The 25,305-nt window shown below is 41.3% G+C and overlaps 1 protein-coding gene across 8 annotated transcripts in view; it reads left to right on the plus strand.

Annotated features, from left to right (window-relative positions):
• RALGPS2 (Ral GEF with PH domain and SH3 binding motif 2) overlaps window positions 1-25,305 on the plus strand; it is a 116,471-nt gene that overhangs the window by 76,464 nt on the left and 14,702 nt on the right. For 6 of the 8 annotated variants that reach the window (XM_042033768.1, XM_042033767.1, XM_042033770.1 and 3 more), the window contains 9 exons: window positions 1,243-1,380; window positions 3,150-3,240; window positions 5,589-5,656; window positions 6,311-6,446; window positions 7,252-7,403; window positions 16,934-16,988; window positions 20,545-20,622; window positions 22,186-22,291; window positions 23,039-23,131. In XM_042033768.1, coding sequence (XP_041889702.1) covers window positions 1,243-1,380; window positions 3,150-3,240; window positions 5,589-5,656; window positions 6,311-6,446; window positions 7,252-7,403; window positions 16,934-16,988; window positions 20,545-20,622; window positions 22,186-22,291; window positions 23,039-23,131 — 917 coding nt within the window. The remainder of the gene's footprint in view (window positions 1-1,242; window positions 1,381-3,149; window positions 3,241-5,588; window positions 5,657-6,310; window positions 6,447-7,251; window positions 7,404-16,933; window positions 16,989-20,544; window positions 20,623-22,185; window positions 22,292-23,038; window positions 23,132-25,305) is intronic. The other 2 variants (XM_042033765.1, XM_042033766.1) reach the window with 1 other exon arrangement.

The following is a 25,305-nucleotide window of genomic DNA, read 5'->3' on the forward strand; positions in this document are numbered from 1 at the left end:
AGCATGGCAATTAAATGCGACTACCTGGTGTTTCTGATTATCTTTTCTGGTTTTTAGCAAACTGTTTCTAGCAGAACAGAAAATTGAGAGATTTAGTAGTATATCAGGTCATGTGTAATATCTTTTTATTCACTTTTTTATATGTCACCTTTCAACCACAAGTATTTTAATTTGTTTCTGTGTGTGCGCACACACGTGTGTGCGTGTGCGTGTGTGTGTTGGTTTTGGAGGGATGCCCAGAGTTTCCCAGCTCACATGTGAGGACTGTACTGCTTAGGTGCTGTACAAATACAACTGCTGTTCTTGTGAGGTTGTATTAATAGTCTTCCACCTGTAAAGCCAAAGTCCTTGTTATGATTTTGGTTATACAAGGCTGAGAGGTGAAGTAAAATATAATTTTAAAATTTCCTTGTTACTGAAACAAGTTTCTTAAATAATGTTATTTAAGTTCGTGTAGTGTTTTAATTGAGATATCTGTGAAAGATGCAAGGGATGCAGAGCAATTCCTTTGAACAGCAGAGTTGGTCAGGATATGCTTCTCTTAGTTGAGACAAATGGATGAAGTTCAAGAAATGGAGTTGTGTTTAGAAATAAAATAAACATTTCATCTACAGCATTACTGTGTAAGGAGGAGGATTTTCCTCTCTACGTGATCAGGGGCTTGAAGGAGCAGTGAGGTTGCAAGCAGTGCAGGGGAAGAAGGCAGGTAGGAGATTTGATGTGACTTACCTGGAAGGCTGCTGGATCTGTGGAGCTGTGATTATTACAAACTGCAGGATTCATTCATTTCAGTCTGGGTGCCCATTTTCCCTAGTTAATCTTTCCCAAGTTGAGTTTGAGTTTTTATTTATCTTGAAGAGTTGTGGGTATGATTTATTTTTCTATTGTTTTTTAATTGCTGAATTGGAGGAATGAAGTAGTAGACTTGCTAAACAATTAATTTTGATTGTGTATTTTAGGACTATGCAGTTAGTATGCTTCAGATTTGTCAAAGAAGTAGTAAATTGGTGCTGTGGAGAAGATGAGGTTTATGAGTAGTTGTACATGTCCTTGTAATTACTTTTAGATTTCTAAAATTATTTCACATTTAAATCCAAAATGCTTTTCTGAGACAATGCTTTTGTCAACCTGCTTTAATGTTAGTGAAAGCGAAAATTCTTCACAATGTTCTTGGTGAGGGTTTTTTTCCTGCTACATCAAAGATACTAAACAAAGAAACTTTTCATTCTAATCTCATTTCAGGTATTTATCTGTCAGACTTGACATATATTGACTCTGCCTACCCCTCAACAGCAAGCATTCTGGAAAGTGAGCAAAGAACAAATTTAATGAACAACATTCTTCGAATTATCTCGGATTTGCAGCAGTCGTGTGAATATGGTAAGCTAATGTGTAAATATCAGAGTGTTAAAGAGAAGAATTTAAAAGCTTTATTTGTCTGCTGGATCCACGTGAATGCCATTAACACCCTCCCTCATCCTCTCAGCCCTGAAGTCTAGGTTTATTCTAGCATTGTTGGTTAAGACAGAGCATCAGGGTGAGGAGACAGAATAAAATTGCCTTTCTCTTACATTGAGCAAACTACAGGATATATTTTCTGATGATAAATGTGTAGTAGTACATCATACTCAATAGTAGTTCTACTGGTATTTAGAAGCTTGTACCCTGTGTTTCATAATTTTATGACTGAATTCTAAAAGTAGGATTGTTTTTGGAGTTGTACTTTTACTGGAGATGTCTTGGTTTTGAAAGACAGGTGTCTGCTAAGGAAGGCAGAAGCCTCCCTTGAAATGGCAGATGTGACCCCTTTCCCTCCGAGTTATTATAATTTTGAAAATCAAGGGCCTTTAGGCAAAGATGTGGGAAATAGGAATAACAGTTCTTTACTATTAAATATCTATATGTGTATAACCAGTCAAACAAACAACAACAACTCTGGCAGTAACAGCAAACAATCACAAACCCAGTCCCAGCCTTCTCGGCTGTCAGGCTATTTCCCCTCGGGTGCAGTTCCGCTCGCAGCCGGCAGGGGCGCTGGCGGCTCCCGGTGAGCAGGGCAGGTGCGATGGTTCCCCCGCGGCTGCAGGGGGCGCTCCGGAGCGAGCTCGGGGAGCACGCGGCACCGGTGCCCCGGGATCCCGGGAAGGGATGGAACAAAGGCTTCACAAACCCCTGGGCAGCTGATCCCGGTGTCCGGCTGGACCCTCGGGAACGGCAGGCTGGAATGGCAGGCACAAACACAAATCCCGAGTGGCAGACGAGATGTATCCAAACGGGGAACCCCCCGGAGGCCCAGGCAGGCAGGGCGAGCAGGGCTACAACGCAGCGAAAGCTCGAAGCAGCAGCGGGGCAGGGCAGCCACAGCCCGGCCTCCAGCAGGGCAGGGAAAACGGCTTTGGGATCCCAGCGTTGTTTCCAGCAGAAAGAAAAACGGCCGAAAAAAAGGAACCAGCAGCTCCTTTCTTTGCAGCTTCTCTCTCTGGACGCTGAGAGCAAACTGACCCCACACCCAGGTGAAACAAAAGGGTAGCCAGGTCTTTTGTTTGCTCTCAAGCACCCAGCGATTTATTGTCTTAGTAAGAGAATGGGGGAAAATTCCTTTAACAGGAAAAAAACTAGACCTCTTAAAACCCCAACAGGAGATAATAAAATACATTCAGCTTGTCTTTCGGACATTTGTAGTTCTGTGCACAGATCAGATAATGTGTTTTCTTCAAAGATGGTTTCCCTCACAGTCGTCTTCCCATTCTAGAAAAGTCATAAGGCTGTGTTTGTGGTGCTGGACTGTGAATCAGCACAGGATCGTGGCTTCCCTGAGAGCTCAGTATGAAGAGAATGTGGGCTGTAAAGGAGTCCTCAGGCAGCCCTCCATGTTCCAGTTCTGGGCCTTCAGTTTGGCCAAGGATGTTGTCTTACTTCTCCCTTACATGTGCTCTGATGAGCACCTCTACGGTTTGTGTGTGGGGGGTGTCAGGTCAGTGCATGAGAATTGCTGTGAAGTTCTAAAATTTCAGTGTCCTTAGGGCCTGTAGTTTGTGCTCCATCTCACATAAAAAGGCAAGAGACCTGAATCTGTTCAAACAGCTTCTGGAAAATACTTGGCTTACCAATGAGTGGCACAGTGTTAATGAATGCTGTCTGTTTTCCAGATATTCCTATGTTGCCTCATGTCCAAAAATACCTAAATTCAGTTCAGTACATAGAAGAGCTACAAAAGTTTGTAGAAGATGACAATTACAAGTAAGTACAAAATGCTACAGACTGACCATAACTTATTGCAAAACAGCTTCTAGAACACGAAGCCTGTCACTTGTGAGACTGCACTTGGGTTGGGGAATTGTGTTATATTATGTGGGTGTCCCTGCCCATGGCAGGGGCTTGGAACTAGATGAGATTTAGGGTTCCTTCTGAGCCACACGGTTCTGTGGTTCTGTGATTATGCACCTCAGACACACCAGTTGCAAGCAGCTGTGGTTCCAGCAGGATCCCGTGCCCAAGGCACTTTCCCACATGCTGGATGGCATATCTGCTCCCTTTTCTGTGCCAGACTGCACCAAGCCCTCGCTTCAGGTTGGTTTGGTCTGCTGAGAAAGACTTTGTACACGTGGCTCACCTGTAACACTGTTCAGTCAGCAAGAGGAATCCTGTGGTTGGAGATGGCTTAAGTCATTCTTCATCAGAAAAAAAACCATCTGTGCATCCAGTCCCAAGTTCTTACTGAGGGTGACTTAAAGCTTTCACTTTCAGATATACTTCATTTTTTACTTTTTCCTTTGGTTAGGTTATAAAGTGTGAGTAAAATGTAAGCACTTGATTTTTGAGAGGCAAGTTCCTGTTCCTCTCTGCCTCTTCCTCCCAGCCTCCCATCCAAGGTTTCTACATCCTTAATTAAAAGATTATTACTGTATTAGGTGATTTGACATCCAGCAAAACTGGGGGAGTGAAATCTCTGGCAAGAGACAGGAACTGAGGATAGGAAACACCCTAAGGCAAATCTGTTGCCTATGAAGGAAGTTTTTGTTCATTGGCTGATGTGCTCAAGGAGGTTCCCCACCCATTCCCATCCTGCCTGCCTGGGAAGTTTGTCACCTCAGAGGGGTTGAATTGGTTGCTTGTGCAGCTCCCTTGGAATGGCAGGAGGGGGATGCACACTGTAGGAGCAGCTGTGCTTTGCCATTTAACAGCCCTAACTTGGATTTAGTGAAAGGCAGCAAATGGGGACCCTTCGGTTTATGTCAGAGCACAGATAACGAGGACGCAGACCCTTGGCTTCTCTTCTGAGGCCTCTTAAGTTGTTCTCTGCAGTCCATGTGGAAGCATCCAGCTTTACCCTTTTCCTGGGATGTTCTGCAGCCTCATTTGGGAAGTGTCACTTGTCTGTCACTGAGAGTAAAGCTCTGTGGTCAAACATTTGAAGGAAGGAAAAAAAAAAAGCCAACCCAAACCCAAGTTTCTTACCTGCAGTGTCTCCTCAGTAGCATTGTATCCATGAATCCCACACTCCAGCCTCTTCCACCTTCCCTGGGTAGGACTCACTACCTGTGGGAATTTTATTGCTGAAGGAGCTGCAGTCTCTGCATCCAGTGCCATCCATGTTTTGATAGCAGGGCAGTGACTGGAGACAGTGGCACATAAATCAGAGGCATGGCTGCTGTTCACAACGTCTGGTTTTGCACTGATGGGTTTTGTACATCTCCAAACTGAATGCTTTTAGGGCTGAGGAGTGCATTTGGAGAGTTGTTCTTACTTGAAGTGGCTCTTCTACTTTTCATCCCCTTACTAAGGTGTCTGTCAGCAAAAAGGTTGAGAGAACGGTGACTGTGACTTGAATGCGTGGGGTTTTTTCCTAAAAGATTTTATTTGAAAAGATTAAATTAAAATCGTAATGAATCGTTGCTAAACTGTCTGGGAATGGAAGGGAGGGGAGCTGTCAAACTTCAAACTTCTTCTCCCCAGAGTTAAAGAGATGCTTTTTCAGTGTTAGTAGTTTCAAAGATTTTAGTCCTTCAAACCGTGTGGACAAGATACACTTTATTTTCCTGGAGTTACCTGCTCCTGTAGTCTGCCTTCTGTGTGGGACTGCTGGAAATGGCATTAAAAAGCTGCAGAAAAAGCTGGAATTATGGCTGAAATCAAGTTGATCATGTATTTTCCAAAACACAGAAGATGATTTTGGCTTTTGAACCAGTAAAGACTAAAGCCTTGGCACTTGGCACACTAGTGCACTTTATATAAAAACTTAAAATATGAAGTGTTCCACGAATAAATATTTTAGCCAAGGTGGGGGGAGAAGTTGTATATTATTTTTATTTTTCCCAGGTTTTAGCTGGAGTAGCAGTTTCATGTGGGTGCCAGCCATCCCAGGGCACTGGAGGTCCTGGTGGTCTGTATGAACCAAAGCTCTAGGCAGGAAAAATCAAGTTTGGAAATAGCCTGTGCTAAAGATAACTCTGCACTGTTTGTATTACCTTCATAGTATTTCTTGCAATCGTAGAATCAGCTTGCCATCATAAATTTAAAAAATGCTTCTTCACAAACTTATACTTTTATTGCCTGATAAAGTAATTTTTAATGTTTCTTTAATGCAGACTTTCATTAAAGATAGAACCAGGGACCAGCACCCCCCACTCTGCTGCTTCCAGAGAAGATTTAGTAGGTAAATGCTTAATAAATGTGAGAAGACTTGAGGTTGTCATGTGCATTATTTTAGAATTGCAAACGTGGAAAATATTTGCCTGAGGCTGTAAAGAAGTGTGAAGTTTAAACACTGCATGTTTGTAGTAAAAAGTCTAAAGGTGATCTGTAAAGAAGGAATTGAGTCCTTTTTTTTAGGTTCTTTAGGTATGTATTGTGGCACTAAGTTGTTAATGTCATTTGGGGTGAAGAGCTATTAAATATTCATTCTTTGTTGTGTCTAGACAGAAGGGCCTTCATCTAAACTTTTCATGGCATAATATGCTTCCAAAAATGAACATTCTTCTTGGTCAATGCCAAAAGTGGTTGAAGGCAGGAGTTTGAAAATGTAGAATCAGTGGGATGTGTCCAGTGCTGGTGTAGTGAATGCAGCCACCTTTAGGGCTTGCAAAATACTTTCACTGGATGGTCTGTTTGAGCTGTGTTTGGTTTTAATCCTGTGCAAAAGCCCTGAAGTGCAAGGGGTTTAATTATCAGTAGATCAATGAGTTTCATTGCAGCTGTCTCTTATAAAGGGAGTTCAGGAAGTTTTGTGCAACTTTTCCATGGTGTTCTAAGAAGTGACCCTGACAGTAATTCTGGAGTGACTTGGCAGTAATGTCTTTTTTCTTCCCAGGCTCTGAAGTCGGAGCATCTCCACAAAGTGGACGGAAAAATGTGGCAGCTGAAGGAGCCTTGCTACCACCAACGCCCCCTTCACCTCGGAACCTGATACCCCACGGACACAGGAAATGTCACAGTCTGGGATACAAGTCAGCATTTTGCTTAACCTAAAAATCCTAAGCTTTTTTTTTTAAGTGACGTATCATCTTTCAATACAAAAGCTTTGCTTGTAAAAAATAGCATGACTTGTACGCAGTACTTCACTTACAGAGCAATTTGTGGCCAGGGAGCAAGCTCAGAACTGTAATGGTGGTATCCCAGCCCAAGAGAATTAATCAAAATAGGAAGGCTGAAATTATGATGATAAGACTAGTCACTGAGTTAACCAGAATGGCTCTTTCTGAATGACAAAACTATCACTTTTAGTAACTCAATGCCGGTGTAATTATTTCAATTTCAAAATTATATAACTGCTTTATTGGCATTTTTACAGAGAGACCTCCTCTGTAGACATTAGTGTAACTCTGTTTAGTAATGGCTTCAGGCTTTTTCCATAGAAGTGTACTTCTAATAATATCTTGATCATTATCTGATCATTTCCCTTGTCATCTCTTCAAAATGCAAGATTGTAGCTCCCCAGTAATTAATAACTTCTATTGTGTAAGTTCACCTTTAATGAGCTAGAATGCAGTTCTACAGTTCAGTTATGTGTTACAGCAGACAAAAGTAGCATAAGATATTGAAAGTAATTATTAATGTACTCCTGACTTCCTCTTTGTGCGGTTCTAAAGCTGGCACTTCCTGCAGGTAATTTATTTGTGCACAGTTGCTTACAGCTTGGCCATGAGTTAGTTTGGCTTTAGGAGCACGGTGCACGCAATCCTTCAGGATGTTGAAGCAGCTGCTGAGACGTATCAAGGCAAGGCTGTAACAGTTGTGTCTGTTCGTTTCCAGTTTCATACACAAGATGAACACGGCTGAATTCAAAAGCGCGACGTTCCCGAACGCAGGACCCCGGCACCTGCTGGATGACAGCGTCATGGAGCCCCACGTGCCGTCCCGAGGGCAGGCCGAGAGCTCCACCCTTTCCAGCGGCATTTCCATAGGTACCGGCTGCGGCCGCGCCCGTGGCTGCCGGGGCTTTTCATGGGATTTCAGCTCCGGTGGGTGCTGACTGTGCCTGCAGCAGCGCCGCTCTGAAATGCTGCTTTGTTCAGAACAAATCTCAGAAGGGTGGGGGAAGGAGGGTGATGTCATTTCTACAGCGTGAACTGAGAAGTGATGGAAAAGGTTATTTCTTTTTCTATCCCTGTTAGTGGTACAGCTTCTGATACTCCTATTCCTTGATGGAAGTGGAAGGAAGTGCAGGGCATGGTTTTCTATTATCTTTTTTCCCCCCCTAAATCAATTCAAGTTTGAAAAGTTTTATAGCGGGATTTCTATTTAAAATGCCATATTGACTTGTGTAGTGGTTTGGTCCAAAATACTCATTACTGTTTATCTTCTGTGAGATAAGAATTAGGAGAAACGCAAAGCAGGCACCAACTTACAGGAAACTGTCAGCACCCCTTAGCAAGGACATCCCTTCCGAGACTATGCTTGCTAACCTATGACAACTTGACAGTGTAAATTGCTGACAGTTTTAAGAGCATAATTTCTAAATACTTCTGACTTTGACAGAAGATGGAAATCTAACTTTCAGATATCTCAAAATGTCAGAATCTACTTAATTTTGATAAATTATTTATCTTTGTATATTTGGGGTGATACTCTTTTTTTTCGAGAACTTCCGCTTCCTGAGTCTCTTCTGTGACAAGAGTTGCTCTTTTTTCCTGTTACACACAGCTCCTTTAAGTGAAGGGAGGACAGGACACAAGTGCCTCTCAAATCCACCTGTTTGCAGCCAGGGCTGACAATGGAACCTCTCACTGCAGTCCTTTTTCTCAGAATTATTTGTTTGATAGAATTCAATGGTGTTCAATTTTTATACATTGATAGTAACGAAAGAGCCTTGTAGTGCTTCACATTTCTTTGGATAACTGAATTTTAAAAGCAGCTGTTTTGCTTTTTAGCCTTTGTGGAGAGAAACAAGGTCGCAGATTGTCAGACTGCGCTGCTTTTGGGAGCTGTACGTATATTTTCTTGAGGAGAAGGCGTATGGAACGAGACCAAAGCAGTTGGTCTAAGTGAACCTGTCCATATCAGGCAGCTTCCACTCTTGAATGTGCATTGCCAGTGTTCCCTGCAGGTTCTCTGCTGTGGCAAAGTTTGCCATTTCAAAGTCATCCATTGGGAATGGTGCTTCTCCTCAGCATCCAGGCAGCTCCCACTCCCAGGGCTTGCACAGTGCAGGGAAACCAAGTTTGTCTCACCAAAGCTGAGATGTAGCATTGACCTTTTCTCAGGGCAGTGTTTTACAGATGTTTTCTATCTAAATAACCTGAGAAATTCTCTGCAGTCAATCCTTTTGTTCCAGGGTAAATTATTCCTGTACCTCCATTAGAGCCTAGCAGGGAAGGTTTGCCAGTGCTGACAGGTGGTTTTTCATGAGGTACAGTTGAGAACCAGTCACCATTTAGATATTTTGGAGAATATAGGATCGTCCTGCTTTGTCTCCTCTCTGAATTTTTCAGTTCTGTTCTGTAGCTCAAGCATGACCTGACAAGCTGGAACAAAATTGCCCCTTTAGAAGACTTGTATAAATGACTTGCAAAACAGGAACCTTAGGCATTTTGTGCAAGATCAGCGTTTGTGTTTAGAAATTCCCCTCTCCCACTCTTTCACCTCCAGCCTCCCCATACTCAGATGAATCAGTTTTATCACTGTTTTGACAGTCCAACAGTGTTGTTATTTTTGCTGCTTCTTGATGGTGAAAATTTCAATGACACAAAAGGTTGATAGAGGTGCTAGAAATATGTATGGAGGAAGAGGGTAAGTTCTGGAGGTTTGCAGTATCTATAACTGCAGAATGCTTGGAAATGTAAGTTGTCTGGCATTCTGTGCTGCTGCCTCAGCAGGATTTAAGGAAGTTGATTGAAGCTGCTGAGTTCCTCCATCATGTTTGAAGTAGTCTGTTTACTCAGGACTTGGAATTAGTACAGTCACTGCAGCAGAGAGGAGGTTTATGGTATTCTACAACACAGCTTCAAAAGACGGTCAGGAAAATGTCTCCTGAATGTGTGTACTGAAAGGAGTGTTATTCCTCACCTTGCCCATAAACGTGGATTTAAACCTGTTGCTCTAGAAACAGGACTACCTTTTTTACATATAAACCTATATAGGACTTAACTTTTCGGGTAAATGATCCTTCTTCAAAACATGGACAGAGTTTCTGCTATGTCAGCACCTTGAATGGGCCTTTAAAGACAACTGTAATGCTGCTTTAAATCACTCCTGTGTTTTGAAGGCTCAGAGGTGTTGAGACCTTTCCAGGCCTTTCATATTGGAGGATCTGGTAGGATCTGCCTCTGTTAAATATCAAAACCCCGCCAATGGAACAACACTGTCCATAGGAATCCATCAGCCAGTCTCTAACCTAAACCACACATTGAAGTGATGATGGACATTTTGGTTATTCCGTGCTGGGAGAGGCTGACAGTCCCTTCTGGGAATGGTGCAGAGCATGCCACAATTTCTACATCAATGTAATTAACCTTTCCCATATGAAGAATATATTAACTGGGCGTCTGTCATGGCAATGAATGATTCCTAAAGCAGCAGCAAAGCAGAAGGTGAGACAAGTATGGGGTTTGCTCAGAACAGGCCGATCTGTGATGTGCAGCCATGGTCAGAGACTTAAACCTTAAGTTCAGGGACTGGAGGCTGTGTACATTCAGCTCATTCTGAAAACAAACAAACTCAAGAATGTTGAAGATACCCTTTTATATTAATTTCTTGTGCTTGTGTCAAAGCAGTTCTTGCTCCTAGCGCTGTGGGACGGTGTTCCATAGCTGATGGTCGTGTGCTGTGCTGGCATCTGGGAGCTGTACATCTGGTTCTGTTGCCATCCTCCTTATTACAAACAGGTGCTTGTTATCGGGACAGGAGATCTTAAAAAGTGAGAAATCTCTTTCCAGCAGTGCCAGGGCTATCCTAATAAGAAGGAAGAAACATTTGTCCAGTCCCATATACAGTGTCAGATGGGAAATGTTCTCTTGAATTCAGGAATGTAATAACAAGAGGAAATAGTCTCTTGTAAGTTTTAGGCATTCATAATGTAGATGGTTGCAATTGGAGCTCTTTATAATCACACAGAGAATTAAAATCCTCAAGGATATGATTCGCCTCATTCTTAGGTGGGTGGCTAAAAAGAGGTTATGTGACTCGAGTCCTTAAAACCCCACTGTATTTCTGTTGGTTGCAGAGACTTTTGAGAGACAACACCTGAAAATACAGACAGATGAATAGTGCTGAAAATGTCTGTTTTGTGCAGACAATCCAGATACCTGCTTTCAGTAAATGGGGACAGAAGGTTTTACCTTGCGGTGGAAGTTCACTGAGAACCCCCACTCACTGCTATCAGCCAGGCCTAAAGTTACAAGGTGGTTTTGTTCTCCAGGGCTGTGTTTGGATGAGGTCACTGTTTTGGTGAGGTCAGTGTGTACACTCTGCCCTCCTGAGGTGTGAGCATTGCTCTTGGCTGGGTTTGAGGAACCACCTGCACGCTCGTACCACCTGTTCTCTTGCCTGTATTTGCCTCCTGTCACCTCCACACCTAAAAGTAGGATAAATTAAGATGATTTTACTAGGTCCTGGTTCCACTCAGAAATAGCATGAGACTTCCTTTATTCATAAGGTATTTTTTTAAAGAATATGTGGTTCTCTATTAATTCCCAGCTTTCTTACACTTTTAAAATATTTATTGCTTAAGTGTGCGCTTAAGTATCTTTGCAGCAATGTTCAGCTTGTTTCATTAATGTTCTCAGAAGCTTTGGATTTCCACCATTTCTTACAATTTGGCTCTGCTACATTACTGAATTTCTTAAGCTGAGTTTGTTTACAATGGCAAAATGTTCAGATAATTCTTAAGAAGTAAAGGGACAGTGCAAAATAGGCCTCTTTTCATATATTGATTCTGTGTGGCTTTTCTCCTCTTAGAGCACCTAACCTACAGGATGCAAAGTCATTTTGCTAAGGAAGTTATGCTTTGAGAGTGCTGTCTCAGGTATACCACTTAAAAACAGATGTCAAGGTATGAACACAGAAGCACTGCTGAAATTGAGATTGTAACTTGAGCTGTTTAAAAATTCAAAGGAAACAGTTATGGATTGTGCTTGTAGCAGTGTTGGCTGCAAGTCCTTTCTCAAGCTATTTTTTTTCCCCTTATTTTTCCTAATCTACAATGATATGGATGAAAGCTCTGGAAAAACTAGAACTCTTGAACATTTGCCTTTGTTTGTGTGTTGCAATCAATGGAGAATAACTTTAGCCTTTGTTCTAATGCAATTGGAGGAACTAATGCTGCACAGTCAAAGAAAGGTATTTTAAATTGGTGTGAATTGATGTAAGAAAGTGCCTCTGTAAGAGCAGTACATTTCCAAACCTAAACTGGCATGAAATGCATATGAGAATATCAGCATTTTAATGAATTCCTCTATTAAGTCACCACCTCGAAGTTATTGAATTCTACAAGGGATTATATTTCTCTTTAAATAAATGAAGTATAGGTGTAGGTATACAGTGTATGCGTTTACTTTCAGGGGTCTTGGCAGCCTGTGCTGTAGGGAAGACCTTTACACAGCCAGTGTTTGTTTGATTCTTTAGCCTGTACTGTGCTGTTCAGGTGTGTAGGACTCTGAGTCATCAGATCAGATTTCAGGTAGGGTTTCGGGCAGGAGAAGTATGTCGGGTTTATTTATCTATTTCCTTCATATCAGTTTCTAGATGCCTGTCCCTTGCCCTAAATGTGGATACCCTGCTTTGCTATTGTGAACTACTATTCCTTTAGTGATAGGATAAATAAAAAATCTGTATAACAGTAGAGGTTACAAATGCACATGTAGGTGCTGGATTTGAGAGGAGAAGATCTATTCTAGCACCCCAGTTCTTCCCCAATCCTTCCTGGTACCGTTTGGTCCAAGGCTCATGCTCTGGGTGTGTTGCCATCAGTGTAGTTGTACAGACCCCCTGTTTCTGCCCCATCTTTATCCATTTGGTTATTTGCTTTTGCTGATTTTTCACGATGAAACTCAGTGATGGTATTAAAAGTTTGTATCAATTCTCTGGCATGATATTGCTGGAGTCCTCTGTCAGAGTTCCTGCCATCTGTATTTGGTTAACTGGGGAGCCAGAGTTGAGCTGCTTAAGCTTTACAATAGTTAAATGGTCATGAACTATATCTGAGGATTTTCAGTCCATCTGTGGACTCACCAAAGCAGAACAGAGCTTTCAGGGCAGGGAGCCCATCTCCGTGGTGTTATCTGGGCTGTGCTGTGCTGCAGCCAGTGATGTTCAGGCCTCTTGAGCAGTTTTGTGTGTTTCCACAGTAGAATTTCCAGCTCTGTCGGGTCCATCACCAGCTCTGGAAACACGGTGTAACCGGAGCCAAGAGAGTGTCGATGACAGATTTGGGAAGGGGAAAGAATTTTTAGTCTGAAGACTTTTTAAACTCTTTGGGGTTGGTTTGTTTATATTAACACCTGTTTAACTTTGGGGACTAACTTCTGGATAAAGGAAGTCTGTGTTAAGTGTTCAGTATCCCCAGAGCCGGGGCAGTGAGTGGGTGCCGTGACCCGGGGAATGGGTAGGGGGTAGCGCAGGCATTCGCCATCCCAGAACTGGGAACCCCACGCTGTTTGTGTGGCTGGAGCACAGACATCCCACAGACATCTGTGTGTGCACATCTGCAGATGGGAGCAGAAAGTTCACATCTGAATGGAGCTGCGGTGCTGGGGCAGTGGAGGCAATCCTGAGCCTTCTCAGATAATCCCCGGCACAGTTAGCAGAAAAGCCATCTTGCCAAGGGCTGCTATTCCTAAGATAGGAAACAACCTTCATAAAGATTTTATTTTTTTTCAGTCCTGCACAAGAAATTTATTAGCAATGAAAAAAAGTAGGAAGATAGTGTCTTGTGTTCGGTGGCTTCTTACATAAAGCCAAAATTTGTTTAGAGCATTAACTAACAGAAAGGGCTTATACTGCCTAGGATTTGTTATTAAGTTTAACCTGAAGACTTGCTGGAGGTTGTTGGAAAAACTCAAATATTGAGTACATACTTGAGAAGAATTTAAGAAGGTGATATATTTTCAGAGTACTGAATGAATGAAATATTTCCAGTTGAGGTGACACTCAAATAGTGCACTTAATGTTTAAACAGAACTTGGCTAGACATCTAACTTTTATTAAGTTAAAAACAGTCCCTTTTACCTCTGTTTTGTTTTGGAAGGAGAGATGTAAGGTATTTTCTTTTGCTTTTCAGGAAAGGGGTGTTTTTAGTATCAGAACCTGTGTCATGCAGAATATCTCCTAGAGGTTTTTAGAATCTAAAAAATCCTGTTGAAGATGTTTTTTTATATGGATGTTAGAGGAATGGTCAAATGCTAAAATTCAACCTTCTCCAGGTTCTTGTTACAATTTTTACAACTCCTATAGGCATCAATGTAATTGTTAAATCAACAGCTGTGATGTTTTGCCCAATTCTTTTACAAATTGATGTTCCTTTTAAGTGTGATTGGCAGTTTCTGTATAGATTTAACTTTTTAAGTGGAACTTTTTGTTTACAAAGCCCCCCAAATTCCTGTAGGTTTTCTCACTGTACTGGTACTGTACTAAGGATTGTCTCTTTGTGACAGGTGGCATTTCAGCTCTTGCTCTAGTTTGTTTTGCATTTTTACAAAGCAACACTAGCTTTTAAATCTGTAGGGTACTTACTACAGCAATTGAATTATAACTTTATTAGCAAAGCTGCTACAGTTGCCATCAAAATGTCATTTCGGGTAGAATTTTAATGTATCAGCCTGCTTTAAATATAAAGAATTACTTCATGATGCTGTCTTATTAGGGGGTTTTACTTGTGTGGATTTATCACACAGGTCTCAGTTAAGCAGAGCTCTAGTCATATGAGATCTGCACTTCTTGTTAATACAAAGCTAAATCTAAGCAGCAGTAAGAAAATAAATAAGGTTCTACATGTCCCTAATGCTTTCAGTGCTGGCTGAATGACTTGACAGGAATTGCTGCACTATTTTGCAGGACAGATTCCCCCAAGTAGCCAGAAGGAAAGCTTCAATTACATGCCAGGAAAACTTCTTTCGGGTTGGGGTTGAAACCTACCATCCCTACTGTCATTCCACCTGCTAAAGGGATTTCAGCACCTTAAGGTCTTACTTGCTGTAAGAGATTCTACCACAAAGAGCCTTCTTCAAAGACAGTCAGCTGGGAGGTCTTACCCAAAGTGCCTGCTTAAAGTTCTCTCTGAATTGTTACATCTGATTCTGTCTCCTCATCCCCAAACCGTGTTACTTATTTATTTGAAGAAGCTTCATGTATTGCCTTACAGAGAATGCAGCTGTGCTTTCGTTAGGATGAAATAAAGCACTGAGCTTTTCACTGTGATGTGGATTGTGGAATTTCCTGAAAGTACTGAGTGACAGTTGTTTCTTCCAGGAAATGATGAGCAGGCTCCACCTGGATAGGTTACTCCAACTGGTCGCTCCTTTTTTTCCTGGAGTAATTCATGATTTATCTGGTAGTCTTTCTGTATGGAATTGCCTGGAATAATGTGGACTTCAATCCACATATTCTCTGTGCTGAGCAGAACTCCAGGTTATTTTTATAGTCACTTCTTTGCTCACCTGCCCTGTGGCACCTGGATGTTTGCTGATAGAGTCTGAGAGTCACTTGAGATGCGAGCAACTTGAGGTAGTAGCTGGGTCTCTTTGGTCACTTGCCCTCCCAGCCACAGAGGAAGTGTGAGTCCTAGGAGAAGGAGTAGCTGGACTACTCCTCTGTGGACAGAGCTACCTGCTGCTGTACCCCTTCCAGCAGCTGGATGCTGAAGGGTCAGTGATCTGCAAATGGAAGTACTAAAAACTTTAGGGCACTTGTAGAAAGTAATGCGAGTTACCTGTTGAATATTTTACCTCCCTGCTTGCAGCCCTTCATGCCTCCACTGGAACATCACTTGTGTGTCTCTTAGCTCCTTCCACTGTACAAATGGCTCTTACTGTAGTGCTGGTGTGAACCAGGTTAGGACTTTCCTTTAGGAAAAATTCAGAACAAGCTGAGACCAAATTATCTAGTATCCCATAGAGATCATGTTAATATGTGGATGTTGAGCTAATGTTTGCAAAAGAGGCATCTCAGCTGAATTGGCTGGTAGATAAAGGCATGTATTTTCTCTTCAATTTTGCACAGAGGGAGCTTCAGCCCATGCTGAGAGTTTCATGGCTCTTGGCTGGAGTTACCCCTGCTGTGTGTAAATCTTTATTGCCTCCATCTTTACTCCATGTTTACTCAGTGAATATCCAGACTTACTTTGTACACATTATTTTTCAGGGCACCACTTTTCCCTGCTGATTTCCTGTGTAAAATTACAGGGAACTGGTTCCCATTTTCAGCTGCTGTTTCTCTGAGGGAACTCTTAAGTAAGGAGCACTGATTCAGATTCGTTGGTTGTTTTCTGGTTTGTTCCTAAATGATTCTGAATAAATTCTTCATGGGTGTTCAGGCAGCAGAGCAAACAAGATGGCAAGTTAGTGTGCCAAAAGGTGGCTTCAAGCATTGACTGACATTGAATTGCACTGAAATTTAGGCATAGGGATGATCTGGAGCCAAAAATGTTAGTTTGAAGTTTGTTGAACAAGGATAATAGCTCATGTGGGCAGCTGGGCTGGTCTGAAGGGTGAGGAGCAGCAAGGCAACAGCTTGGAATTGTGTATAGAAGCTACTGAGTTCTGTTAACAGCATCTCTATACTGATAATTATTTACTGATTTTTACCATTACGGGTAACACCCACCTTGTATCTGTATTTAAATGCTCATTTTCAGACTGATGGGATTTACTGGAATTGTAAAGTTACTGTCTTATTTATGGAACTGCCATGAGTGGATGCATCAGACATCTGGGTTTTGGGATTTTCCTCTATTTTCAGTGTTGAAAATAAAACAATTGTGGTAACATTGGATTAGTCTGCAAAGCACAGAAGGAAATAATACTGTTGTGATGTGATGTGATAGAGTAAGTGGGAGACAGCTTTAAAAAGTTGTTTAAGGCTTCCCAAATCAAATTCAGCAATGAATTTTCACCTTTGTGTCATGACTTGAATATGACTGTGTATGACTTGATAAGAAATTATTTAAATAAGTGACCTGTTCTTCTAAATGCAGACATATCTGTGTTTAGGGTGTTCTTTATATTTTGAAAATACGGTGCCCATTTATTAGTGCTCCTTTTCTTCAATTTCTTAATGTGGAACTAGACCCTGTCCCTTCAATCTCCATCTCAGTTTATGTGAAGTTCCTGAAGCAAATCACAAAGTGTTTTCCTTGCAGTATTTTACTGAAGTATTTTTGTGCATATCATCTGAAATATTCTGATATTCAGAATCTTAAATATTCTGATTCTTTCAGATACAATTGACAGAGATGGCTTGTAGATGATGAAATAAAGTATCATTTGTTCTTATGTTTCTCTAGGTAGCAGTGATGGTTCTGAACTCAGTGAAGAGACTTCCTGGCCAGCATTTGAAAGGTAAGGAAAACCTGGTTTTCTCTATTCACATCGTTACTTACAGTCTCTCTCTGGGTCCTGAAAATTCTGCTTGTTTTTACTGAGCTAGAGATCTTCCATATGTAAACTAAAACTTCCATATGTACACTAAAAAGCTGTAGTTAGTTCACTGGGTCTGTTAAAGCAGCAGAGAAACACCTTCTGCTCACTAATAGTTGATAGGGCTTTTCTCTGATGGGGTGCTTACTCAGTGCACACGTTCTTTAAGGAGCTCAGCCAGAGAACCCAAAGACCCCAAAGGTTTTATAGATGTGGATTTCATATGTGCTGTTCGAGACCTGTCCCATTTTCATTTTCACTTTCCCTGAGACCCTTCATCTGTTCATGGTCCCTTTGCTCCCTTGTCATTGACATTGGCATCTCTTTTTGTCTCTCATCCTCTTTTCCCTTCACTGTTACCTGCCCCTGGTGTGACATGGGAAGACTCAACAGTGCCCCTTGCTCATGTCTGACTTTGTGGTGCAGAATTACTGAGTTGCTCCTCATCCAGCACCTGCAGGTGCTCAGGGGGCATTGCCCACTTCAGCCCCTTCTCATGTAGCATTTGAGAATGTGGAAAAAGACAAACAGCTGTAGTTTAACACAGACAAAGGTACAATATTCACCTTCCCACAGCTGAGGAAGATGCACAATACGGTGCATTGCTTGCTTCTGTAACACAATTTCAGGTAATCCATCATCTTCAGAGTTGCCATGGATGACTTTTTCTACCACACTTTGGCATTTTTTGTAGGAATTTTTGTCAAAACACTTTCTTTATAGTTGGGAACTGTTACCACAAATGTATATTCTGCTTGAGCTCACTGAAGCAGTTACAGTTCTGTGTTAGTTTTGGAAGAGGTCTTTGAAAATCATTCTGTGCCAAAGGTGAACTCCTGGGTGCTTTATGCCCTAAATATGAATCCATACATGAGGAAAGGCCCTTAATGATTTCATTAGGTAACATCCCACATGAGCAGAGAATGCAAATGGGGTCAGAAAGGAAATCTCTCAACTTGCAGGTTGCATCACAGAGCACATGCAACATTCAGAAGGTTTGCTTTCTTTTCCTTCCCTGCTGCCTTACGGAATTGTGTCTTGATACCAAGTTATTTCTCAAAGATAAAAAGTCATAAGTTGGACAAAATGCTGAGCTGAGTGTTTTACCCAGAGCAGCATAAGAAACTTAAAAATTTTAGTAAGCCTCAGGTTTAAACTTAGGGGAACACTCTTCAGAATTGTTGTGTGGACTTCTGAGGCAAAGCAGGGGTTTTTCATCCCTGTGCTAATGAGAACTGGCAGCCCCAGGCTCCCCCAGTACAAGGTTTGCTCCATATCAAACAGAAGATTCCTCCTCCAAATTCCACTTGCCTTCTGTACTTCCCTCTCTCCTGGGAGAGCTCTCTGAGAACCCTGGTGGGGGTTTCATGTGTTTCAGGGTGAGTTCTCTTGCCTGCTTCCAGGGAGAGGATAGGATTCCAGACACCATGTGTGAAATTCCTGGAGCTCTGCAGCAACCTTGAGTCTGCTCCTTGGTTTTTAAGATGATGAGGCATGTTTTAAATTTTAGTAGGTAATACACTGACATGCAAGTGGCAAAATTTGAGATAACTAGAGAGGGTCTCTCTCTGGTTTTGGTCTGTACAGTGAAGGACAGTGGTTTCCATTCTTCATAAAGACATTTAAGTGAGGGAGAGGCATTAGCTGCCTGGAGTTATCAACTCTGGCAAAATTGGGGTACATCCAGTGTTGATTACTATTTTATATGCAGTGCAAGTAGGACTTCAGTATTTCTCAATGATTTAGGAACAGTATCTTTGGGTAGGAAGGCTTAAATCTGCATCATGTGCCTTAAGAGGAAGGAAACAGTTCCTGCACACACAGGTTCCCAAAGTAACAGAAGGAATTGTAGAGTGTATTCTTGTTTTTCCTGGCCTTTCTGCTTGTAGCTGGGGAATGCAGAAGGGATGAGAACTAGAGCCACTGATTGTTTTTAGGTGCAACAGAACCTTAGTTTGAAACTTGAGAAAGTTTTCAGTGTTGGGGTGTCCCTTCAGGCCAATCAAAATTACTGGAAGAACTAAAATTCCAAGTCCTGATAAGTTACATCCTGTTAAGGGCAGTGTATTAAGTGACACTTCAGTCTCACTGGTTGTCATCCTGAGTGTCTCTGAATAGATTTCCCTGAAATAGCAGGATTGCAAGAGTGATAGCCTCCTTGTTATGCAAAAAAACCCCCAAGCTTAAAGGTAAGGAAAAAACATACTTAATTTGCATGCCAAATGGATGTATACAAAAATAAACAGCTCATATTCCTTTTTTTTTTCCTTTATTGTTTTATTTGCCTGTGTCTTGAGTGTGTTCTAAAAAACAATTCATAAGTTCAAAGATACCTGTTTTGTTGAGAAAGAAATGATGGCAAATTCTGGAACAGATTAGTAGATGGTGATTCATTAATATGTTTTTGATAATTCTTCTTACAGCAAGAGCAATAGTTTGGGCTGGTTTAAAAAACCAAAATGACAGAAAAACCTGATTCTCTTTGTTTAATGCTGCTGCCCTTTCCTGTAGCCCTTCTTTAAGTGTGTTTTGCCTGCTGTCCTGAGTTCAGGGTGAAGCATGGCCATGCTGCTGGTTTAGTTCTCCCATCCTGAAACACTGCCCTGTCCAAGCACAAGCAGCTTCCCAGCTCGTGTAAAGCCCTGTCACAGGTGACAGACAGATTTGTGCTGTATTGGAGACTTTGCCTGTAAGGTTCCCCTAGGCTTGTACTTAACGGCCTGCTTCCACAGAACTGCTGATTTTCAGTCTTCCAACAGGATACCAGCAACTAGAAAAATGGATAAAAACTAGGAGGTGAGGACAAAGTGCCTCAACAGTGCTTATGTTGACTTAAATGGAGTTCAGTCGATTGAGGGATCTGATCCAGAAAAACAAGGTTCAGTGAAGCAAAGCAGTGTTCAAAAGGCAGGTCTGAGGCACAATTCCTCAGTATGGACCAGGTAAATGATTTTAAAAGGTGAAGCCTACAGGTAGAGTGTACAGCTTAGAGGAACAGGAAAATGGAAATATTGCTGAGCACAACAGGATTTTAAACAGTGTCAGGTGTATTTTTGACAGAGCTTGCAGTTCCTTTCAGCCCAACAGCTTGTGTGTGTTCATAGTCGTAGAAGTTGAAACCATTTTTGTAGTAACATCTGAAGTCAGATTTCATGATAAGTTTTATCGGTATGGTTCCTTTACATTTATTTAGTCTAAGCTAAATGCAGATTTTGCTCTCAAAATGTGTTATTCTTCAGTGCCAGTAAAACACTTCAGTATTGTGAGTTCTGACAAAGAGAACATCCAATGAAATGAAAAACCATACTATTTACTTCTGCATGCATTTTTCTAAATAAAATTATTTGCTTTTTTCTTACATGGAAGAAGTGGCTTTGTGATATGCACACAAAAAAAGTTCTGTGCTGTTTTAGCAGTCGTGCTGTTTGTGTGAATGCAAGTATATGTAATACATACAATTTATAATGGAATCCAACAGGAACAGGTTGTACCATTCTCTCGGTCCGGGGACAAGAGTGTCACGAAATGGCCATCGAGGCCACATGAAGGCCAGCAGGTACACTCCCACTGCACACAGAGGTGTCAAACCTTCCCTCTGCTGTTGGTGATTTGGTTTGATTTAATAATTAAGTGGGTGTTTTCTGATGTTACCTTTCTAACTTACATGTCAAAATAAAGGTAGAGACCTTTTTTCTTCAGTCTTAAAACTTTCCCCTTCAATGACTTTCTCTATATCAGCATAAGGACTGTTCATTCCAGTCTGCCAATCCAAATTCTGAACCATTGGATCTTTCTGCCAAGGCTTAAAGATGTTTTGCTGGGGTAGCTTTTGAGCTGCCTGCCACTGTGGAGCAGTGCAGGTAGTTCTCATGGGGAAAACAAAGCTGCTTCTGGTGCTAATGGATGGCATTCCAGATGTTTTCTTTGCTGGCAGTTCTGTACTGAATTTCTTTGCGTCTCTTCCCTGAAATCAGAGAGATGCCTAAAATGAGTAACACAAATTGCCCCCAATTTAATAGATGTAATATTTTCAAGATGACAGAGTAACATAACTGATGGTTCTGATTCTGCATGGATACAGATTCTGTCTCCAGCTGTGTCACTGTAGTTGGGAAAAAAATGGCCATTGACTGTGAAACCTCTGTCATGTTAAGAAGCAAGCATTGTCTCACTGAGTTAAACCCATGTTCACATCTGTCAGTGTCCAAAATTGTCTCCATATCATCATCCTCAGTAGGTGCTGCAGTGAAAGTGTTTCCCACATTTCCAGTTTACTTTGGACAGTCATGACTGTTAGGATGGATGAAACAGCAAATCCTGGCTTACTTCAGAATGATTTTCGGGTGCTGTTCATTCTCTTGGCTTTTCTAGAAAGCTGCTGGGTTCAGTGCCTTAGTTACATGCACTGATTGACATTTACTGAAATGATTCCTGGTGTAACTTTCCTCTGATTGAAAATGTTTCTGAAGCCAGTCAGCTCTGTAATTTTGGTCAAGCCCAGTTTTCTTTCCTCAGTGCTGTACCTGGCCTTTGTTCCAGCCCCTTGCTCTCCGGTCCTTCGCAGGGCAGACGATCAGTAGAGCACCAGTTGCACTAAAACACCTTAAAGCTGTGGTTTGGGTTTCTACTCTTTATTCCTTCCTGCTCCTGCCCACTCTCCTTGCTTTTAGATATTTTAAAGACTGTGCATGTTTGAGCTGTGCTTTGTTTTTGATGTGCTAACGGTTCTGGTGTTTCTAACCAAAAACCAGTCAAATCTTTCCTGCAAGGGCTGAAGGAGAGGTTTAACACGTACAGCAACTGTCCCAATGTACTTCAGACATTTGCTTTTTGAAATTAATTGTTCTTGTCTTTCAGTTGTGTTTTGAGTTTTAATTTTTTAATTAAGGATTACCTGCTTGGCTAATTAAATTTTTCTGATCACTTTTGCTTGCGAGTGTTAATTTCACAACAGCAATTCCTTTTAACAGCCAAAGTCTTTTTCCACAATGAGTCAAATAAATAGAAAGTTGACATTTTCAAATTACAATAAAGGTATTTGCATTAGTTTTTGGTAATGGTTGGAAAATTACTTTAGGAAAAATATTTTTTCACACAACTCTTCAAATGCTCCTTTCAGCTCCCTAGAATCTGAAGATTTGGCTGTTCATTTGTATCCAGGAGCAGTTACTATTCAAGGTGTTCTCAGGAGGAAGACTTTGTTGAAAGAAGGCAAAAAACCTACAGTAAGATTTTTTTTTTTTTAATAAATCAATTTTCTCACCTTCTTCCTTTGCCCAGTTATGAATACAGTAAAGTGGCCATTGGGCAACTAGTTCAAATGTCTGAGATCTCCTCTGCCTTGCTGATTAAGGTTTAGGGTCACTGCCAGAGTTTTCTTTCCTCTGTTTGGTGCATTTATTCACTTGGTAAGGCTATATACATAATCCAGGAAGCAGAGGAGAAGAGAATGCTGCATAAAGTTTTCTACAATTGCTGACAACTTCAAAATAGAGAGACTCCTGTTTTGTCTCCCTTAACAGTAGGTAAATCCCAGCAATTTATCAATAGATAATAACCCTTAGCATTTGCATTGCAAGCAGTTGATGATAAATTATAAATCAAAATACGTATTCGTGACAATGGGGGATACCTTATGGCAGTACCCAGGATGGAAAAGGAAAGGGACAGACGTGCTCTGACTCCCTGAAGGGTTCAGTAGGGACTGCAGGAAGCATAGAGTAAGATGCAGAACATTTTTCTCAGATTAGAGAGGAAAGGCACGTGTTCTTTCTGCTTTCTGGAGTCTTCATGCCTTCGTAGGCCTGCATGAATAACAAACAGCAGCTTTGGAAACATGGCTGATGCTTGGCTGGACAGTCAGTGCCCTCATGTTCTTGCAGGATGGTGCCTCCTCTTTTACAGCTCAGTGATATGAAACATTTCACTTAGCCATTGCACTTCTGGGTTTGTTTTTTTTATTTTTTCTCCAGGTAGCATCTTGGACGAAATACTGGGTAGCACTGTGTGGAACCCAACTCTTCTACTACGCTGCAAAATCCCTGAAGGCTACAGAGAGAAAACATGTATGTAAATTTACCAGGCATATTCCAGTATCACCTGCCAAGCTAAAATGTGATTTCCTGATGTAAACACTGAGAGTAGCTCGGGCCTTGCCTGATTTCCAGTCAGCACTATCCTGTCAGTCACCTCATATGGTGAGACAGTCACCTCATATGGAAATACCCCAGGGAAATACCATTTACATTTACATGCTACACCAAGAACATCTGCTTTGCATCTGCCATGTGTCTCTGACGTTGCTGGTCTTTGAGGAAAGGAACTGTGTCTGTCCATTTTCAAAGGCAGAAGGTCTGTCTTCTGATGATTTGAGTCTTGCAGCAGCTTGTTGCAGTTTGAAATCCAGACAAGCTCCGATGAGGGAAAATGGAGCAGTCACAAGATACAACAATTAAACATGTACTAATTTCCTATATGTGGTAAAATCAGACCATTTGGTTTCTCTGTGTAGTCCTGTAATCCATTAACTGCAGTGGAGCACAAAACACCTCATCTGCTCAGCAGAGAGCTGCGATGTCAGATGATGCTGGCATTCCTTTTATTTGCTGCAGCTTGATTTGAAATAAGCTCAAAATGCTTGGCTTATGTGGGGAGGGAGCAAGAGGATTTTCTGTACCTGTCCCACGAATGTTTGGATGTGCATTGTTCCTGTTTGAGGTCCCTGATTAATTATAATGATTCTCTTAAGGAACTGGGCAAAACTGGAGATACTTGAGCCTGAGTTCATTCACTACTCAGAATCATTACTTAGTTGCCTTGGCCAGTGTTTCAGGTTAATTTATGACAACTGTCACTGTAGAGCATTTGCTTTGCATAAAGCTTATGGGATTTTGCGAACTGAGTTGTGCTTTTGGAATTCTCGTAAAGGGGACTTTCTTTCTCTTTGGTACAAATTACTGTTTTCTTATCCTAACGTTTTTATGTGCAGAGGGTAGAGATTTGAAGCTCAGTATTTCTGGTTAGCAGGCTCCTGGATATTTGAAGTTGCTTTGTGGAAACTGTGTGTAAAGGTCTCTTAATCTAAGAGATTATTTCCCACTTTTATTGAAAGTTCCTTAGGAAACAGTATTCTAATACTCAAAGTAGCTTAATAAAAGCTAATTACTTTTAGAAATATTTGCATGGTTTCTTGGCCATCCATCCCTACTAGCTTTGCTTAGGTAAGATCAAAACTCAATTTGCCTAGCCTGGGATAAAGGTTCATTAGCCAATCCTCCTGTCTTCTGGGTGTCTTGGGAAAAGTGTGTGTGTTTGGATGCATTTGTCCCTGGCTTCAGTGAAAACTTCAGGGAAGGATTCCACCTCATTAAAAGGAAAGAGCAGACTTGTAAGCTATTATGAGTAGAAATGCAAAGTATTAAAAAAAAAAAGAGGAACCAGGAGAGAGCTTGTGCTGGCATTATGTCACTCACAGCTAGTTGCTTGTTTTTTCTGGAAACTTTGAGAAATGGAAAAGAAATTTTTGTGGTAAGGTCAGACTTTGTGTTCCTGTTACTGCTGTGATTCCTTCAGGCTTTGTGCCAAAATTGCATTTTGTTTTCTTTTAGGAATGGAGTATGTAGTTGTAAGTCTCTCTGGTTCACTGTTCTTTACAAAATTATGGAGGGCTTTACCAGACTTGTATCTATTCATTCAGAAGCTTTTTCACTCTAGTGTATTAGCATTTTAAAACAATCTAAATAGCATGCGGGTTTAGAGAACTTGAAAAAATTGCTTAGCAAGGAATTACGTTGTTTGGAAATTAAGTACATTGCATTCTCACTGCTTACACGTTTCCTTCAGAATAACAATTTCAGTCATTTAAATAGTCTTGCCCTTTCTATAGAAAAAGTAAATAAAGGAAAAAGGTGAAAAGTCTGGTACCTGATCTTCTGACACTCTGTTGCTGCAAAAGCCTTTACTTTGCCTTGAAATACAGCCACATCCATTTAGAATGCTCTTTCAGAGGTTGTTTTCTAAACCTCTTGGATTGACTTCTAATATTCCCCAGGTCACTGATACGTTGTGACAGCTACAACATCTAAACTGCTGGTGAACAGAGGCTTAAGAAGCCAAAATCTGTCTCACATGTGTGTGTGCTCATGTTTCTTTGTCCAAGGATGTTCAGCAGACCAATAAGGAAGTTTGCAGAGAGGGGCAAGGACACATTTGAGTCCAGGGTGGGCAGGATTTCCCATTA

Source organism: Corvus kubaryi, unplaced genomic scaffold (genome assembly GCF_017639235.1).
Source record: "Corvus kubaryi isolate FWS band 111438036 unplaced genomic scaffold, C.kubaryi_AGA036_p1.0 37361, whole genome shotgun sequence".
Taxonomy (NCBI): Eukaryota; Metazoa; Chordata; class Aves; order Passeriformes; family Corvidae; genus Corvus; species Corvus kubaryi.